This window comes from Symphalangus syndactylus, chromosome 1, assembly GCF_028878055.3.
Source record: "Symphalangus syndactylus isolate Jambi chromosome 1, NHGRI_mSymSyn1-v2.1_pri, whole genome shotgun sequence".
In the NCBI taxonomy this organism is placed as follows: domain Eukaryota; kingdom Metazoa; phylum Chordata; class Mammalia; order Primates; family Hylobatidae; genus Symphalangus; species Symphalangus syndactylus.
The window spans coordinates 54453152-54474571 of NC_072423.2; the positions used below are offsets into that span (position 1 = coordinate 54453152).

General features: G+C 38.5%; 1 protein-coding gene across 2 annotated transcripts in view; it reads right to left on the reverse strand.

Annotated features, from left to right (window-relative positions):
• Positions 1 to 8757: 8757 nt before the first annotated feature.
• The window catches only part of MEP1B (meprin A subunit beta), a 34524-nt gene continuing 21861 nt past the window's right edge, over positions 8758 to 21420 (reverse strand). Inside the window, exons 9-15 of one of the 2 annotated variants that reach the window (XM_055235131.2) lie at positions 20795 to 20947; positions 18354 to 18569; positions 15513 to 15956; positions 13802 to 13981; positions 12091 to 12217; positions 11236 to 11440; positions 8758 to 8950 (exon numbers count right to left, since the gene is read on the reverse strand). In XM_055235131.2, the coding sequence (XP_055091106.2) occupies positions 8939 to 8950; positions 11236 to 11440; positions 12091 to 12217; positions 13802 to 13981; positions 15513 to 15956; positions 18354 to 18569; positions 20795 to 20947 (1337 nt within the window). In that variant the 3' untranslated portion in view covers positions 8758 to 8938. Of the gene's footprint in view, positions 8954 to 11235; positions 11441 to 12090; positions 12218 to 13801; positions 13982 to 15512; positions 15957 to 18353; positions 18570 to 20794; positions 20948 to 21420 lie in introns of both variants that reach the window. The other variant, XM_055235123.2, reaches the window with a different exon arrangement.

Sequence of the window (21420 nt, forward strand, 5' to 3'; positions counted from 1 at the left end):
ATAGGCCTCACAAGTCAATCTTGACAGCTTGCTGTCATACGGGGTATGGAACTATCAAAGACTAGCAATGAACCAAATCTGGAGATTAGCAAAGCCAATCCCCTCTTTCTACAGCACTGAGACCTTCCGTAGAGGAACCTATTCTCTGCTTTGAAATGATACTGAAAACTCTTGAACTCCCACTTGGGAAGCAGTTAATTATTACCTTAGGACACTTATCTTAAATAATCACAGGGAACCATAGAAAAAGTAATCAAATGAAAGTCTCCTGGTACTTACTACCTGGTACTCCTGGTACCCATTGTAAGTACTGGGCCATGACAGACTGACATGGTTCCATTTCCCCTCTTACTTTAAAAATAACTGGATATGGGATGGTAGTTCTCCTGTAATTGAAAAAGAGGAAACGTTTGCTACCAATTATGCACAACTAAGTAAACTGTAATATGCCCCAGTCATAATCTTTAAAAACGACTATAAAGCAAAAATCCATATACTATCAAAAAACTTAAAGTCTGAAACTAACAGGTCACTAAAATCTGGACCAAATACAGCTACATGATATTAATAAATGTCATTTGACTAAAATGTATAGATACCTACTCATTGATTTGTCCTTATGATATATTCTTATATTGCATATGAATAATATGATTATGTTCCCATATAAGAAACTGAAGGTTTTTTTCTTCTGTTGACCCTAGAGTAAAATATAAAATTCTCAAAAATTTATCTTGATCTCAATTTGAGAATTTTTTTATTATGGAGCAGTAACTGTTTACCCATAACTTGGTAGTAGGTAACCACCCAAGAGAACCGTGGAACTTGTGGCTCAAATGGCATGACTCTACATAGAAAACAATGATGAGATCAACCTTCAAAGGGTTGACTTTTCTTAATCAGGATTTTGATTGTAAACCATCGTAAACACATACTGCAAGGAAAGGCACATATGCTATTGATTTGCTAATCAGACTCATATTAGTTTATTTTCACTCTGCTGTAAAGAAATACCAGAGACTGGATAATTTATAAAGGAAAAAGTTTAATTGACTAGCAGTTCTGCATGGCTGCGGAGGCCTCAGGAAACTTACAATCATGATGGAAGGGGAAGCAGGCACGTCTTACATGGTAGCAGGAAAGAGAGGAGAAAGCAAAGCAGGAGAGCCCCTTATAAAGCCATCAGATCTTGTGAGAACTCACTCACTATCAGGAGAACAGCATGGGGAAAACTGCCCCCGTAATCCATCACCTCCCACCCTCGACACATGGGGATTACAGGTCCCTTCCTCCACAAGTGAGGATTACAATTCAAGAAGAGATTTGGGTGGGGACCCAGAGCCAACCATATCACCTATTGAAAAACTACTTTTAATCAGTTCCCCCTCTTCATCCTCTTCCTTCCTTTCCCCAGTTCACTGAGAATAATCTGTTTTTCTCTAATGTTCTTCCTCCTGCTTTTCTACCACCCCCTGCTTTCTATCATCCCCTCATATTTCCTCTTCTAGCACTAGCCATTCTTACTTACACAGAGCTTATGATGTGCCAAACACTGTTCTAGACACTTTACATGTGTTATGTAATTTAATTCTTGCAACAACATTACAAGATGTGTATTTTTATTACTCATTATAGAGATAAGGGAATTAAGGCATAGAGACATTAAGTAACTTGTCTAAATGCACACAACTAGTTAGTGTGTGGCTGGGATTCAAACCCAAGCCATCTGTCTCCAGAGTGTCCACCTTCACCACCAGCATGTGGGCCACAATTATTCTTCTGTCACTAAAGTGACTTGCTACACCTTCCTTTTTTGGGGGTGACCACACTTCCAGGTTTGCCAGGGACAGCCGAAGTCTACTGTCCACAGTCTTTTTTTTTTTTATATATGAAGTCTTGCTCTGAAGCCCAGGCTGGAGGGCAGTGGTGTGATCTCGGCTCACTGGAGCCTCCATTTCCCAGGTTCAAGCAATTCTCCTGCCTCAGCCTCCCGAGTAGCTGGGACTACAGGCATGCACCACCATGTCTGGCTAATTTTTGTATTTTTAGTAGAGACGGGGTTTCGCCATGGTGGCCAGGCTGGTCTCAAACTCCTGACCTCAGGTGATCTGCCCGCTTTGACCTCCCAAAGTGCTGGGGTTACAGGCTTGAGCCACCACACCCAGCCCACAGTCAATTTTGACATCACCTTTTTCACCCTCAGAATTGTTCCTGTTTAGATAATAAAGTACATCACACTTTTCAAACTACCTACTTTTTATATCTACCATTTGTTAAATGTCTGCTACATACCAAAAAATCTGTACTTATTGTTTTATTTAACCTCATAGGAATTCCATGGTGCAGTGATTATTGTTCCCATTTTATAGCTGAGGAAATTGAGGCTCAGAGAATTAGGAAGCCTCCCAAAATTGCATAACAGTAATTACTGGTCCAGGATTGAAATTCAGGTCTATCTGATGCAAAAGCTCATGGTCTTAATCACTACCCCCATATTTACCGCTTATGAAAGGCAAGAAGCCATGAAAAATCATCTGAAATGTCACTAGCCAGGTAAAGAAAGGTCTACCATTACTGCCTGCATAGAGTTCAACTAGGGCAGTTATTCCGAAAGGGTGGTTCACAGACCCTGCAACCTCTGAGATCCTTCCATGGGTCATTGAGATTCAAAATATTTTCCTATTACTACTAAGATGTTACTGGCCTCTTTCACTGTGTTTACATTTGAACTCCTAGTGCAAAAGTAATGGTGAGCCCATGGCAAGATACCACTTCACACCCACTAGGATGGTTACAACTTTTAAAAATAGAAAATAATATTGGAAAGAATATGGTGAATTTGGAACTCTCACACATTGATGGTGTGAATGTAAACTGGTTCAGCTGCTATGGAAAATAATTTGATGGTTCTTCAAAAAGTTAACACAAAATTACCATATGGCCCAGCAAATCCACTCCTAGATATATACCCAAAATACTACAAACAACAATACACACATAACTTGGACAGCTTTGAAGAAGTTGATCAAATTTTTTGAAAAACAGCCACTATAACCTTCATGAAATATGAAATAGATAATTTGACTAGCCCTGTAACTATTTTAAAAAGTTGAATTCATAATTCTAAAACTCCCCCAAAAGAAATTCCAGGCCCAAATGGTTTTACTGAAAATTCTACTAAACATTTAAAGAATCAACACCAATTCTACACAATCTCTTCCCTCTCCCCCAACAAAACAGAAGAGGAGCCAACATTTTCCAGTTCATTTTAAGAAGCTAGTAGTATCCAGATATCAAAACCAGATAAAGACAGTACTGAAAAAGAAAACCTGACCGGGTACTGTGGCTCACGCCTGTAATCCCAGCACTATGGAAGACAGAGACAAGTGGATCCCTTGAGGCCAGGAGTGCGAGACCAGGCTGGCCAATATGGTGAAACCCTGTCTCTACTAAAAATACAAAAATTAGCTGGGTGTGATGGTGGGTGCCTGTTATCCCAGCTACTTGGGAGGCTGAGGCACAAGAATTGCTTGAACCTGGGAGGCAGAGGTTGCAGTGAGCCAAGATCATGCCACTGCACTCCAGCCTGGGCGAGAAGAGGGAGACTCAGTCTCAAAAAGAAAAACAAAAAAGAAAACCCAACAGACCAATATCCCTTATGAATTTACAGACAAAAATCTTTAAAAAAAATAAGCAAATACAATTCAGCAATACATAAAAAGAATCATACACCATGACCAAGTGTGGCTTGTTCCAAGGAGTAAGATTGGTTCAATATTCAGAATCAATCAATGTAATCCACAGTATTAATCAGTTAAAGAATAAAAATCTCTTGATTATATAGATTGGTACAGAGAAAGCATTTAAAACAATTCTACACTCATTTATGATAAAAACTTCCAGAAAAATAGAAATAGAGAAAAACTTCCTCAAGTTGAAAAAGAGAATCTGTACAAATCCTACAGAAAACATTATACCTAATAATGAAAGACGGAATCCTTTTCCAAGACTGAAAACTAGGCAAGAATGTCCACTTTCATCACTCTATTCAGTGTAGTTCTGGAAGTTGTAGTCAGTGCAATAGGCAAGAAAGGAAATAAAAGGCATACAGATTAGAAAAAATAAAACCGTCCCTATTTGTGAATAGCATGATCGTCTAAGTAAAAAAAAAATCTCAAAGAATCTACAAAAAAAAAAAAACCTCTCCTAGAATTAAGTGAGCTCAGGACACAAGTTCAATATATAAAAATCAATTACATTACTGTATCCTAGCAATAAACACATGGGCACCAAAATTTAAAATATGATAGCATTTATAATAATAGTTTCCTTGCTGGGCATGGTAGCTTACACCTGTAATCCCAGCACTTTGGAAGGCAGAAGCAGTGGATCACCTGAGGTCAGAAGTTTGAGATCAGCCTGGCCAACATAGTGAAACCCCCGTCTCTACAAAAATACAAAAATATTAGCCAGGTGTGGCGGCAGGTGCCTGTAATCCTAGCTACTCGGGAGGCTGAGGCCAATCCTAGCTACCTGGGAGGCAGAGGTCGCAGTGAGCCAAGATCGCACCATTGCACTCCAGCCTGGGTGACAGAGTGAGACTCCATCTCTAAATAAATTAATTAATTAAAATAGTTTATCCTAAAATGAGATACACACAGATGTAAATCTAACAGAGCATGCACAGGACTTGTATGCTGAAACCTAGACAATGCTGAAGAAAGAAATCAAAAACGAACATAAGAAAGGGAGAGAGAAACTATGTTCATGGATTGGAAGACTCAACTTAGTAAAAAGGTGTCAATTCTCCCAAAATTGATATTCAGATTTAATTCAATTCTTGTCAAAATCTCAGCAAGAGCTTTTTTCAGATACAGACAAGATTATTCTAAATTTATGTAGAAAGGCAAAGAAACTAGTATAACTAAAACAATTTTGAAGAAAAAATAATAAAGTGGGAGGAATCAGTCTACCCAATTTTAAAACTTACAACACAGCTATAGTATATGTGTAGTAATCAAGACTGTATGGCATTGGCAGAGAAAGACTATATAATCAAGACTGTATAGTAATCAAAAGGCTATGGTATTGGTAGAAGAGTAGATACATAGATTAATGAAATAGAATAGAGAATCTAGAAATAGACCCACACAAATATGTTAAACAAAAATGCAAAAACAAACCAATGGAGGAAAGATAGCTTTTCAACAAATAGTGCTGTAGCAATTGGATATCCATAAGCATCCCGCCCAAAAAAATGGGTCTTAACCTAAACCTCACACCTTATACAAAAATTAACTCAAACTATATTACTGACTTCAATGTAAAACATAAAATTAGAAAACTTTTTTTAAGATATAGGAGAAAATCCTCAGGATGTAGGGCTAGGCAGAGGGTTCTTAGGCTTTACACCAAAAGTTCAATCCATTAAAAGGAAAAATTGGTAAATTGGATTTCATCAAAATTTAAAACTTTTGCCCTGCTAAACACCTTGTTAAGAGAATAAAAAGACAAGCTACAGAGTGGGAAAATGTATCTCTAAATGACATATCTGACAAAGGAATAGTATATAGAATATGTAAAGAACTCTCAAAATACAACAATGTAAGAACAAAAAAGCTTGGGGCCAGGAGTGGTGGCTCACACCTGTAATCCCAGCTACTCAAGAGGCTGAGGCTGAGAATCACTTGAACCTGGGAGGCGGAAGTTGCAGTGAGCCAAGATTGCACCACTGCACTCTAACCTGGGCGACAGAGTGAGACTGTCTAAAAAAAAAAGAAAGAAGAAAAAAATCTGATTAGATGATTAGAGCATGAGCAAAAGACATGAAGAGATGTTTCACTCAAGAGAATATGCAGATGGGAAATAAACACATGAAAATAGGTTCAATATTATTAGCTATTAGGAACTGCAAATGAAAACTACGCAATATCACCACATATTTATCAGAATGGCGAAAATAAAAAAGTACTGACGATAAGTGAAAAAGGTGCATCTAAAAAGGCTACATACCATATCATCCCAACTCTATGATATTTTAGAAAAGGCAAAACTATGATGACAGTAAGACTCAGTGGTTGCCAGTGGTTGGTGGGGAGGCAGGATGAATGGGCAGAGTATAGAGGATTTTTAGGGAAGTGAAACTATTTTGTATGATACTACCATGGTGGATACACGTTATTATACACTTGTAGAACCTATAGATTGTACAACTCCAAGAATGAGCCTAATGTAAATGATGGACTTTCAGTGATACTGGTGTGTCAGTGAAGGTTCATCAATTGTAACAAATGTACCACTCGGGTGCAGGATGTTGATAGTGGGGGAGGCTGTGTATCTGTGGGAACAGAGGTATATGTACTTTTGTTCAGTTTCATTGTGAATCTAAAACTGCTCTAAAAAATAAACTGTTTTAAAAAAATCATGACAACACCAAGAACTGGAGAAAATGCAGAGAAACTGGATCATGCATCTATTGCTGGTGGGAAGGCAAAATGGTATAGTGCTCTGCAAATCATTTTGGTAGTTTCTTTAAAAACTAAACATCAATATCCCAGAGAAATGAAGACTCAAAAGCTTGTACACAAACATTTATAACAGCTTTATTTGTAATAGTCAAAAAACTGGTAACAACCCAGATGTCCTTCAACAATGAATTATTCAACAAACTTTAGTCCATCCATATCATGGACAACACCAATAAAAAGAAACAGACTTCTGATGGGCATGATAACCTGGATGAATCTGCAAAGAATTAAGTTGAGAGGGCGGGGGAAGCAAATCCCAAAATGTGCCACACTGAATGGTTCTATTAATAGAACGTTTTAAAAATAACAAAATGATATAGAGAACATATTAATGGTTGCCAGAGAATAAACAAGAGGTGGGAGAAAAGGGAAATGGATATGGCTCTATAAAGGCAACTTTAGGGATTCCTGTGGTGATGGAAATGTTCTGTGTCCTGACTGTATCAATGTCAATATCCTGATTATGCTATTGTAGTATATATAGTTCTGCAAGATGTTACCATTAAGGAAAACTGAGTGAAGGGTAGACGGATCTCTCTGAATTATTTCATATTACTGTATGTGACTACAATTATCTCAAAATAAAATTTGAATTTAAAAAATTGAGTAAAGTGAGCCTGATGCTACAAGAAAGATCGGATTTGTTGCCAACGATAAAATTTAATCTTTCAAACAAAAGTTAAAATTTTGGAAAATTTCTTTCTGCCACCATAAGCATAACAATTTCCTAAGACTTAAAGATTTTAAAAATATATATATATTTTTTTAATTTGGGGGGTTTTAGTCATTTATTTACTTATTTATTTCGACACAGAGTCTTGCTCGGTCCCCCAGGCTGGAGTGCAGTGGTGCAATCACAGCTCACTGCAGCCTTGACCTCCTGGGCCCAAGCAATCCTCACACCTCAGCCTCCCAAGTAGCTGGGACCACAAGCATGTGCCAACGTACCCAGATAATTTTTCTTATATGTGGAGACAGAGTCTCCCTATGTTGTCAGGCTGGTCTTGAACTCCTGGACTAAAGTGATCCACCTGCCTCAGCCTCCCAAAATGCTGGGGTTATAGGCATGAAAGACTTTAAAATGAGATCAGTAGTGCAATTAACTAATGTTGTTTTCATACTGTATAATGAAATGTGTCAAATGTTGTAAAAGCTGCATAACTCAGTGAACCAATATTTTCTAAATGATCAATGCACAGTATTGCAATATCAGACATAACTGAAAGACTCGAAATACAAGATAGACTAATGGATTTTACAGGACGGAATACAAAAGTTCATTGATATGGTTTCGGATTTTGATTGCAACTAACCTGTAAGAAGTTACCATTGTCAACTTTTAACAAAATTATTTCAAAAGAATATTCATATTTACCTGAGAAAGCTATTCAAATATGCCTCCTTTTTCCAAGTACATATTTGTGTGAGGTTAGATTTTCTTCACATCCTTCAAACAAATTAATATATCACAACAGAATAAATGCAGAAGCATCTGTGAAAACTCAGCTGTCTTCTATTGAGCTAGGCATTAGAGATTTTCCCAAAAAATGTAAACCAATGCCCCTTTCTTTGCTAAATATTCTCCTGTTTTGAAAAATATAGCTACTTTTCATATTTATGTTAGCATATAAGGGGCTTATTTTTTGTGATTAATAAATACATACCTTTTTTCCTGGTTTGAATTTCTAATAAACACTTATTTAAATCAATGAACTGCTCGTAAGCAAAATAGATCCTCAGTAATCTATTTGAGATCCTCAGTAACATATTTGAGATCCTCAGTAATTTTTAAAGTGTAAAGACTCCTGAGACCCAAAACTTTGAGACTTGCCACTCAAAGAGTCAAAGGTTTTCTTGCTGATTATAGTCATATGCTCCAACAAATTCTAAACCAAGCTCATGTACCAAAGGGATTATATAAGAAAACAAGAGAATAGCCAGTTTTGGAGAAGAATGTATATTGACAGAGAGTGGGGAGCTGTCCCATTACCCTTCCCAATGCTGGGAAAGGATGGCACTGAAACTGCTGTGATTCCACCTGGATGATCATTCCCATTGGGTGTTTCTAGCAGGTTTCTAAGGAATCAGTTGTGAGGACACCACACTTGGCCCCCATATGGAAGGATCAGTAATTTGAAAAGCTATCTCTAACTGTTGCTCTCCCTTTTTTCTAGACAATATTATACTTCCAGAAGAGCCTGAATTGCTTTTCTCTCATTTAAAAGAAGGAAACACAAACAGCATTTCACCAATTTGACTTTGACCAAAATAGTGATTTATAGTATTTCCAGCTATTTACAGAAAAAGATCCATTTTTAGAAGAATGAGGTGGCTGTAATATCACTTAGGCGAAATCCATGATGAAGAATCCTTTTTAATTTCAATTGCTGGCCATATTGTCGAGTTAATCTTCAAAAAGCATGCTGCTAAAAGGGAAAAGAACAATTGATGATTTAATTTCTAAATTTAAAAACTGCTATTTAAATGAATCACAATAAAACGATCTAGTCTTTAAATGAAGTCCCCATCAGCAGTCTCCTGGCCTCCTCCTAGCTGGCAATGGCTCCTGCCCCTGGTCTCCATTTAGAGCCCTGGCTTTTCAGGCCCACATTATTCAGATGCTAAAACATTAGGGTGAACACATACATTTGCCTCAGAAAAAAAGGTCATTCTGATTTAAGATCTAAACGACATCTGGGAGATCTGTTACCAGTGAATTAACTGTAGAAATGCCTAGCCTAAGATAATGTAAGTCAACTGCCTTGTCCTTAGGAATGTGTTTAAATGACCCAGAAACAAAACAGCTCTGTTGTAATATTATGGAGTGTGTGTGTGTGTGTGTGTGCATGTGTGTTTCCACTTACTATCCTTACCATGTCCCCGATACTCTCATGGTTTCCCCGCTTTATTGACTTAGCTTCCTAGCTTCCTTCTTTCTCTTCTCTTTGGTTTGGTCATTTTTCTTTAACTCCTTCCAGTTTTTACTTGCTAAGTTAGAGCCCTTATAACAGCTGTTGTACTTCCCATTGTCAGGGAAATATCCTGGGAGTCCCATCCACCCAGTTAACTTGTCCCCTCCTGCCCTGCCAGTCTTCCACCTTCCATGCACCAACTCCTGGCTCATCCCAATGGCCCAGGAGACCGAACGAACTTGGAGGCACAGCTGCCATCAGGTTGACCTACCATGCCAAGTATTCGCTGATCTTTCCCTTTTATTTTGAGTCATAAAATAAGCTGAAAGTTGTCTTAAAACAAAACAACCTGTTTATATTTTAAATACTTTTCTAATAATTTTGTGAGGTAATTGATCTATTGCCTTATTATTAGCATTAAACACCTTCCTGATGTTGAGGAAATAGGACAACAGCCTACGATAATACAATGATTTGCTTTCAGTTCATTATCATTGTCCGTGTTTTGACTGACTTGGCCAAAAAATAATAATATCTTGATACCAGGCTGTCCCCTTTAAAAACTCATAGCTTTAAATATAGTATGTCTTGAATAATCGTTTTTCTTAAGAAAATGTACTCTTGCTTTAGCCAATTGCAGTATTTTTATTTTTGGAGATATTCTAATTGGGCATTTTTTCTGACTGGCTTCAGTAGCAATTTTCAGAGACTCCAATTGGAATGAAATAGAAATGGAAGAATTCTAGGGCTTCACTTTTAAGTAATGTTCAGATTTTATGCCACTTTCTCTGTGCTTCTTTGCAAGGAAGAATATAAATCTGCATGTAAAACTCTGTACTCTACTGCTGGAGTATGTAGTGGACGCTAGGGAAGCTGCTTGGTCCTGCCCTTTGAATGAAGGCTGTTATGCAAGAAATGCCCTCCCCCAAAGGCCGTTGCCTTGCCCAATTTTATACCCCCTCTTTGAGGGCAGCCCCATTCCAGTGATGGGAGTACAAAGGCCTGGCCCCCTCCCTCCATTCAGGACGTGCCTAAGAGGGAGTCATCCCCACTCCAGAGCTCCCTGAAGGATGGGCTGAGGCCTCAGCTGCAACCACATCACAGTCCAACCTCACCCTCTGCCCAGGCCAGCTCCCTCAGCCTATTATACGTGTTCCAGGAGCCTTCCCCAGTAAACCTCCTGCGTACAAATATCCGTCTCAGAGTCAGGTTCCCAAGGGACCCACCGGAAGCAGGGTCGTTTCAGGAGTCTATTAGCATTCTAGAGATTTGTTGAGGCAAGACTTTAAATCTTTTACTTGAAAACTTGCCTTAGAATTAGTTATTCCACATGAAGCCAGAATGAACTGGAACCTTCTTTAATGAAAAAGCTTCCCCAAACATGCCTGCATCCCCTTCCTACAGGCCTCAGCTCAGCACCACTACAAGGCCTTTAAAACAAAAACCCTTGCAGGCCACCTCTCTCATTTACCAGGAAGGTTTGAACTTGCAGGCAAAATCAGTTGTGCCTTTCAGGTCACAGACCACCCCACACTCCAGGAAAAAAACCCACACACACAACTGTACACAATGTTGGATACAATTCCAGGAGGATAGTGAAACTCCATAAATCCCAATTTAAGAATCATTGATTTACAGTGAAAGTAATAGGAACTTTTATAATCTTAAATCAGTTGTCCGAGCATAGGAAACAGAGAGAAGAAGGCAGGAACCAAAGTATATAAAAAATGTCCTAGTTCCTCTCCATAAGATTTCACCAATAGGTTGTGAATAATCAAACATCAGCCTCAACTTACATTTTGCGGAGTCAATTTTGGTCTATTTGAGCTCATCCTTTCACGATATTTCTTCCTGGTGCAATAGACACTGACAAGAGTGATGATCAGCATCAAGGCGAACACAGCAACAGTAGATGAAACAGCAATGACTATGGTGTCTCGGGTGGAGCCTCTCTTTTCACACCTTTCTCCCATGTACCACCAGTCTTCCCCTGACTGGCACCTGCACATTGAGAGCAGAGTTATGACTCAGAGTTATGAGTTGATATCTAACTCCAGAAATTTTCACAGTTAAAGATGTGGATCACCTTTAGTCTATTTGATCACCAATAGGTCATTGCTATATGGAACTATTTTACCCACTCTGGACTGGAGAGAGACTAGCACCTAGAGCACAGGTATAAGCAATGGAAAGAAAAAATGGAATTCTTCCTAATCTGATACTAAAACAGTATCTCCAAGTTAGGAAAGGCCAATAGCACAGATAACAGAGAAAGTTTAGTTCTCATTGTCCCATGCCCGCCACCCTCCAGATTCACATCTTGGCCAAGGGCTCCTCAGAATGTCAGTATCTTCATCTAGAAAATGGAGGCAGCTACACTTAAAATGACTGGACTGTTATGAGGACTTTTTCAGACAATTAGAATATAGTGTTCTATTTTTTTTCATAAAAAAATTGGATTGGCTATCACAAAGATAGTTCTTGTGGTTATCCGAAGCCCCAAAAGGAGAATAAAAAAAAAATTCTATGAATGGCTATGAGATGAGAATCAACTGATTTCATTCATAAGAACTATCAAGTAATTAATCCTACATTATGGAAATAAAATTTCTAACCAAAGAATGGAGAGATCTCTTCCAAATCATCCTTACCTGCACTCAGCTTTGCCATCTCGAACAGTGCAGACACCATCATTTTCACAGGTAGTTTTTGAGCAGAGGTCTTGAACACTAGGGGTTGGTGTTAGCTGGATTTGTGTAGAGTTGAGGTGAGATATGTCTAGGAAGATGGGGAAGAGTGTGGATGGAAATCAGCTTTTGTTTAACAATCATTTGATCTTTAAGTTTCTCTTAATGTTTCTTTTTTCCTTTTTTCTTTCTTTTTTTTTTTTTAGAGGTGGGATCTTGCAATGTTGCCCAGGCTGGTCTTTGCTTCCGGGCTCAGACAGTCTTTCCACTTCGGCCTCAGAGTCCTGGGATTATAGGCGTGAGCCATGACGCCAAGCCCAATCTTAAGTTTCAGAATAGACAATGATCAGATTTTAGGCTTGTGAGAAATTCAGGTATCCTTGAAGCACAGTCTAGCAACATTCATAGGCAGCAAGATAAGAACTAGGCAAAAGGAAACTAGGCCAGCCTACTGGGGCTCCAACTCAACCACATGCTAGCCTGGATTGTGCAAGCCCAGAAGGGTACAATCCACTGATACCAACTTTCAAGAGACAGATAAGGAAACCAAAACTCAGAAATGTAAAGTAATTGAGGGCATTGCCCAAGGTCACAGGTCTCTGGCTTGGTAGAGCAAGTTGGTGGAGATTTGGAGCAAGATACCAAGTGCCCTGACAACCAGCGTTAGTTCTTTGCAGTATTTGTTATTGCTTCTGGTTGAAATCGCTGTGGTCAAAGAGAACTGATGCATACTGATTTTTTTCTCTGCTACATAAAATGTTTTCTCTCTTAACAAAAGTTATTTCTGAATAATTTCTCCAAGAAGTATCATCTAGATTTACTCTAATGGACACTGGAGTCAAAATATATTTATTGGCTGCCAGGAGTAAGAAATTTAACATTAATCTAACAAGAGATTAATGTCATTTCTTTCAAGATATATATATATATATATATATATATATATATATATATATATATGCATATATGTATGCATGTATGTACATTTGAAACAGATAAGACACAGACGTTTCCAGTCATTTAATTTCATGTGCTTGTGTGATATTTTTATTTCAGGAATCCTAGAGTATAATAGTTCTAGTTTAACTTATTTATTTTCTTTTTTTTTTTTTTTTTGAGACGGAGTCTGGCTCTTTGACCCAGGCTGGAGTGCAGTGGCACGATCTCGGCTCACTGCAAGCTCCACCTCCCACGTTCACGCCGTCCTCCTGCCTCAGCCTCCCGAGTAGCTAGGACTACAGGTGCCCGCCACCACGCCCAGCTAATTTTTTATGTTTTTAGTAGAGACGGGGTTTCACTGTGTTAGCCAGGATGGTCTTGATCTCCTGACCTTGTAATCCACTCGCCTCGGTCTCCCAAAGCGCTGGGATTACAGGTATGAGCCACTGCACCCAGCCTATTTTAACTTATTTCTAAAGAAATTTCCCAACCTAAAGATTTCCACTATAGCTTCATGTGGTGGTCATTAAATTCTTTATTCTGGAATCCTCACTGTTTCAAATTAAATTGTTTTCATATTGTTAATAATTCATATTCCTCCCAAACCCCACTCATGCCCATTCCCCCCACATCTCTATATAATACATCTAAAAGTGGAATGCAGAAAAAAACAGAAAATAATCAGTGGCCACAACAAAAAAAACTAGTTTATATAAAACTATTTTTATTGACATACCTTCCACTGTCAGTAGGATATAAACATCATCTCCTTTTATAAAATCTCTGCTTTTCAGCCTCTCGTGGGTTATAAAGGCACTGGTTCCATAGCCCCCACCTCTTCTAAACTGAGTTCCATTAGGGAAAAAAGCCACTGCTCCCACTTTGGAAGGCCTGTCCCAAAAATAGTTTCCATTATCTGAAAAAGCAATTTATATTAATGGAGTGTGTTTATCATCATCGTAGCTTTTGGTGGTAGGAAAGAACAGACAATGTGAAACACAATTAGGCTGGAACTCAAAATAATTAAATGATGCTATTGACCTGTGATGTATTCCCTGGCAAATCACTGGGGCTTGTTCATTTATACTGTCCTAGAGGAAATTAAATTGCCTGGCAGGGAGGACCACACTCTAGAATAAGAGTGGAGAGGTACCAGAAGTTTCCTAGGTACTAGATATTCCTGGGAATAGCATATCTTTACTTATTGGCCAGTATAGAAACCCTCCTATCTATTAGAATAATTTAGAATAGCCTTCAAGGCTACTAAGAGAGTCCTTTTACAAAGTTACAGATTGTCCAGTTAAAGCAATATGTTGCTGAGAAAGTTTTTAATATCAGCATAGAATGATTTATCTTATTAACTGAATTATTCACCTAACAGAGCAAAGTGCTTCAGAAGTAGAAGACAACAAGAAGCACTGCTTCTGGGAAAAGATAATGACCTACCCAGCCCTGAGCTGTTTTTAATGTCATTTAGGAAGAAACACTTTAGGAAAAAGTGAAGAAATTCTGAATGTCAAGTCCCTACAATTCCATTGGTGAATATTATTGTTTTCCTATGAGATTAAGTTGGATTTTTTTCTATGTCGATTTGGTCCATGTTTTTCATGTATAGAATTCACACTTGGCAAAAATATTCAGCTTGCCATAATTCCACTTTTTCCTTTACTAGGGTCTCAGAAGCAAAGAATTATTAAAATTAGTAGTGTGATCATTGCTTTCAGTGGGTTGCTTCTTTTTGAGATGGGAAAGATGGGGAATGATGTCATGATTAGCAAGTCCTCTGTAAATTTTTAGTAAGAAATTATAATGCATTATCATACCCTTCCCACCAACACCTGAATGCATCTGCTCAATACCTTCCTTCTGGTCAAAAACTACCTCCATTTCAAATGCTGAATTATTTTTGACAATCCCAGTGACGTGAACAAGGTAGCATGAGTTAGAAGAACCCAACATCTGAGGGCCTGTCCACTGCAGGCCTTTCCACAGCTTCCACACTTGACCTGTACTAATTCTCATAGCAAATCTGTGGAATGGTTACTACAGCCCTGGCTTTACAGCTGAGGACACTGGGGCCCTAAGAGATTATTTGCTCAAGGTCACATAGCTAATGAGAAGCAAACTTTGGACTTGAACTCAGGCATGTCAGACTCTAAAACCAACATTTCTTGCACAGAAGTGGAAATTTGAGGAGGACCATCAATTCCTAGGAATACAGTCAGTATCTTCTCTATTTGTTGGAGTCCTTGCTGACATTTCTGATGAGCTCCTGTCTGACAGACTCAGTCCACAGTTCTTGAAACTTTTCCCCTAAATATCTGTTCTTAAGATTTGGGGCTCAAAATTCCCTAGGTAACTAACTGTGCAATCTCTCGTTCCCAAAATTATCCATCCCTCCTAGAGCAATGATTGTTTATTAGCAATAAAGAAAATGAGTTACGAACCAGTGGTCATAAATGGGTCTGTAGTTATACTCCGCTGATTGGACATACGCTGTCGAATGTCAGGATTTTGATCCAAAAGTGTCATTGTGGCTTGTTGCCAAGGACATGGCCACTGTAATTGATCATCATTGGCTCCAGAGATCAAGTGGAAATATATCCCTGCATTAGTCACATGGGTTAGATTTAAGTAAATCTGAAAGGCATAACCTTTAGAAGAGTAAAATGGAGGGCTATACAGAGTTCCATTTGGGCTGCCAATGAACTGTGTGAAATTCCTTATATGCCAGATATGATGAGGGCACCGTGTTTCCGAAAGATTGATGTCATCAATAGACAGACCACCCAGTGATGCACCAGAGCCTTTGCGTCCTTCAAACACCACTCGAAACTTCTTGGTCACTTTCAATGTTACGTGATAAAGTTGCCAGCTCCCAGTGGGTATTTCTGCAAAAGAGTCATTATTATTTCAAAGATAAAGAAGTTCAAATCATGTACATGTCAACATTAGATTTCTAGCCTTCTTAGACAAAGGGTCATCCAAAACTGATTTATTTCTACAGGTCAGAAGTATGGTTTTGCCAAAGCTCCAACCTAGAATTATTTACTTCAAGGTGCTTCTGTGGGGTCACACTGTTCTCTGGAATAGCTGAATGTTTCTCTAGCTGTTTCTCAAATAGATTACCCTTTTCTAGAGATCGGTGAGTAAATAACAACATCTAGCTCATGAGTACTTCATGCCCTACCTATGAGTTACCTGCCATTCTCCATTAAAGGGCCAGCAAACCCAACACTTGTAACACTTCTACCCAAGATTCCTGTGATACTCAGGCAAAGCCTTCTTTAATATATTTATAGTTTGATTGGAATACTTCCCTCACATACAAAATCTTCAGTCAAATTTTTGGTAATATTAAACAAAATCCACCAAACCCTAGAAAGCCCACATCCTGCAATCTACTCTTTAGATCACTTCCCAGTGACTCGGCATTGTAAGTATTTATCTGATATTTGGTGCCACCTCCTTTCTTTCCAACCTGCACTTCCTCCCCAACTATTAGCCCATACCCCTTGCCAGCAGCACATGATATGCCATTTTGTCTGATTTTCTTATATCACATACTCAAATAAGAATCAGTATACTAAATAATCTGCAGAAGCCCCCAGATGAACAACAGCTGAGGAATTCATGTCAAACTAGTGGTTCACACAAAGTCTTAAAACAAAAATATGTTGGCACTTAATGTGAAACACAGCTACTTGAAAATAAGCTAGACATACCCAAATGACAGAAAATAAGCAAGCTTCTTAAGTGCCTTTTTGTGTTATTGTGTATCAATGATGAACCCACAGATTGCTAATAGAAAGGACCCCCCTTCCAATCCTGGACAATTATATATATTACAGATACATTATATCAATATTTGTATTAATTTAGATATTAATACATAAAATATAATATTTGTAGTAACATATATGGCTTATATATAAGGCTTTTATATATGTAATATATAATATATATTATATATAATTATTCTTTATATATTTTATATTGTTACATAAATAATATATATGTATAATGTGTGTATATTCTTAGTGAGATTAAGAACCTTACTGCTTATAGGTGTTCACAAAGAAAAATATCACCTGTATTTCAGATTGTTTCTCATTGTTAAAAACAGGAGGAAAATGGCATACTATATTGCATAATATGGATCCAATTGTGGAACAAATTGAATTACTCAATTCATTCAAGTCATGAGATGGTTAAGTAGAATAGACAGTAATATATTTGCCAGCCCACAGCCCCTCCCTTTCTTAGTCACCCCCTTAACCATCTACTTGCATAGGTGGTCAACCTGGCTCTCCTCTCTGACACATTATTGGTATGAAGGGTGGGTACCCACTTCCCACTCAGGAATTGCTCCAGAAGCTGTGTTTAACTTAAGACATAAGCATCCCAATTCTTCACTGGGATTTATTTTTTAAGCTTTATATTAGAGGAAGAGTCCTTTTTCCAGACTGATAGCAAATTTGGTCAAACGTAAGCTGGGAAGTGAAACAACCAAAGTACCAGTCTTATAAAGAAAGCCATTCTGAGATAAAACAAGAGGTCCCCAGCAATGTTCAGAGACAGATCTATTAATAATTCCCCCTCAAGCCAGTGTCTCCCTCATCTGTCCCACAGGCTGTAACTAACCTTTAGTCAGGAGCCCGTCCTATTTTGCCTAAGCTAGTTCACATTGTGTTTTTATGTATTTTATTTTATTTTATTTTATTTATTTTTTCAGAGATGGAGTCTTGCTGTGTCGCGCAGGCTGGAGTGCAGTGGCGTGATCTCAGCTCATGGCCACCTCTGCCTCCTGGGTTCAAGCAATTCTCCTGCCTCAGCTTCCCAAGTAGCTGGGACTATAGGCATGTGCCACCACTCCCAGCTAATTTATGTATTTTTTTAGTAGAGACAAGGTTTCACTATATATTGACCAGTCTGGTCTCGAACTTATGACCTCAGGTGATCTGACTGCCTCAGCCTCCCAAAGTTCTGGGATTACAGATGTAAGCCACTGCGCCCAGCCTTGTATTTTTATTATTTGCCAAGAACTGACCTCCATAGTGCCAGAGACTGATCCACAGTTTCTTAAGTGAGTGTTATATAACAGAGCACTCAGAAAGAATCTTCATTCTAGCTTCCTTTCCATGGCTTAAAACAAGACGAATCTAGTTCTTAATTGAAGGGTAGTGACTCAGTAGCCCCTGCCCTATTGTAAATTGTTGCATTAACTAAAGAAAAGACCGAAGATTGCCTCATTTTGAATCCAAACAATAAGGATGTTGACATTGTACCTTTTATTTCTTCCACAAGGGTTAAATTGCCATCCACATTGTCTGCAGAATACTCCCTGATGTAGATGTTCAGTTGATCACTTTCACTGCCACTGTTATATAAGTAAAATTGCAAGCACTGAAATCCTCTTTTAGGGTACAGCGTTCTACTTTCCAGCACTGCTGTGGCTCCCACATTTACAGAGCTGCTATCGAAATGCATGAAGAAACCAGAATCTGTTAAAGAAAAGCAGAATTGAGAGAAAAACAGATACTGGGTATAGGAATGTGTGTTTGTTAATGGTGGTGCTAGATTCTTTACACGAGGCGTAAGTAACATCCATATATAAATCGTCAGGGAGAAATGACAGAAGCCTAAGCTACATATCTGGCACTTGCAAAAGCTAGCAGATTGACATAACAGTATAAAACTCAAACCTCTCTATTATTTATAAAACGTTTACTTACAATAGTAGTTTTCCGTGGGCACTAATCCTTGCTTATCTTCATTTGTTATGAGCTATAAAGATACAGCAAGTTTAAGTATCAAATGCTAATTTTTTAAAAATCCACTGTAAGGCTGCAGGTCAAGCCCAAACAGCAGGGCTAAAAGGTAGATTCTACATGGGACACCTTTCAAGTGTCCACAACCCTGGTCCAGCTCCAAGTGGGAAGAGCTACCATTGGAAAAAGATGCTACAGAGGGTTGTTCCCCCACTGAGAATATGAAAAAGGAAAATGGAAATTAAGTCAAAAAGAGGGTTTGAAACTTGGGTGGGTAGAGAGTTGTAGCATCTGTGTCTCCCAAGGCTAATTCAACATGAACTTCTAGGTCTTTCTGGAGAGGTGAACACACACTGCGGACAGAGGTGAGAGTCCAGCCAGGAAACCAGGGCCTTGGCTGACCTGCCCCCTGCCCCCCTTTTTTTTTAAACACTTTCTAACTTCTTTGGCTTCAAACTGTCACAAAAAAAGAAGGAAGAAAAAAAGAAAAGGAAGAAAGAAATTCAACTTTCAGAAGATATTGTAACTACAGCAACCATCTGGGGAGATTCACATTTTAATATTTTTAAAATGAGACTTGTAATGAAAAAATTGAGAATAACTGAACCTGATAATTTCAGAGGCACCTCCCACTTATCTGCTTTCATTATCTGCAATACTTAACCTTCTAAGCCATCTCTAAAGAAGGCAGAGCTAGTAATTCTTGTTTGAGTGTATATATATTTTCTTTCCTTTTTTTTTTTTTTTTTTTGAGACAATGTCTTACTCTGTTGTCCAGACTGATATGCAATGGTGTGATCTCAGCTCACTACAACCTCTGCCTCCCAGGTTCAAGTGATTCTCCTGCCTCAGTCCCCCAACTAGCTGGGACTACAGACATGCGCCACCACACCCAGCTAATTTTTGCATTTTTAGTAGAGACAGGGTTTCACCATGTTGGCCCAGCTGGTCTCAAACTCCCAACCTCAGGTGATCCGCCCACCTTGTCCTCCCAAAGGCAAGGGATTACAGGCATGAGCCACTGCACCCGGCCCAATTTTCTTTACCTTATTTCAAGTATTTGCTTAGTTTCCACTATATGCAGGGAATTATGTTGGGCATTTAAATATGGTTCTAGGAGCAGGCGATTTATGAAAGAGATAACATTAGGGAACCTTTCCCTTACCACAGAAATTAGCTTTCAAAAACAGAAAAAAGTGAGAGCTACCTGGTCTGGATTCTTCTTCTTTTCATTCCTCCCTCCCTATCTACTTTCCTCTGGTCTGAGTAGGACCACTATCCACTATCCAAATATGCATTTAAAAAGAAAAATAAAAGGAAAAGCACCTTTTTGCCATTAGAGGCTTCCAATTCCTGCCTAGATCATCTGAGCTATTAAGTCCTGGCCCTAAGTTCTGAAGTCTAGTTTTACATATTTGTTGCCAGAATAAGCAAATAAGTAAAAATTTGGTCCTTGTAGCCAAATAACTACTTAAGGCAAAACAAAATGAAAATGGAAAAGGATATGCATCTGAAGAAAATTAAATAAACTCTGCCTTTTAGATATTTTTGTAACAGGAGCATATAATCACATCCAGCTACAGTTCTGAAACAATATTAGTGCTGTCCATTGGAAAGAGTCTCTTGTATTCTGCAAACTTCTAGAAAACAATAGTACTGCCCCTGAGATAAGAGGCCTTGCAGGAGCCCCAGTCCGGTACACTCTCTTATGGGAACGCACTGGTAGAGGCATCACAGAGCCCAGCTCTGACTTGTAGAAAGAAAAATAAACTCAGGAAGGAAAAGCAAAGAAATTAACAATGTCTTTATCAGGTGCAAGGCCTACTTCTCAGTAGTAACCTAATGAATAATCATTAATAATTCTGATAGAAATTAGAGATAAAATCCCATTCTTTCATAGAGAAGTACGTGGCTGTAGCCACTGAGTATACAATCTAGGAATATCTCACTCTTGTTACCTTGGCACTGGCCCATGTTGGAGTGATCATTCTCTGGCCCCCTGGGAACCTGTGAAACCCGTTGCCAGTCAGCATTATCTCCTGAACTTTGGATCATGCCACATACATTTTCCAGTTCAAAACTGCATGAGTCCATAAAACTCAAGGAAGAGGCTACAAAAAGCAAAAAACAATTATTGACACTCATACAACATGATAATCTAAGTAACAAAAACTGAACTTATCACAGTATTAGAAATGTCAGGTTGGTATTACAGGGAACACCTAGCTGATTCTGGATGATGGTGGCTTAAAGATCCCTCTTTATTTGCAGAACCCCTATAAAGAAGGTCATTAATTCTGTAGATCTGAATAAGCTCCCTGCTCCAAGTCTTTTTTTAAAAAAATTATCTAATTCGTACAAACCTGAGTCTATACTCCCGTAGTTATTCAAATCATTAAGCCACAATGCAGATTATTTGATCCCATTCATATTACAACTAGACATATCATTTTGGCTAAAAGGAAGTGTGAGTATCAATCTGACCGACGTTTGAATTAGTAACAGCTTTAAAAACCTGCCTGAGTCATATTCCTACAGGACCCAATTTGTTTTTAGATCTCAACACCAGATGCGGTGAAAAGAA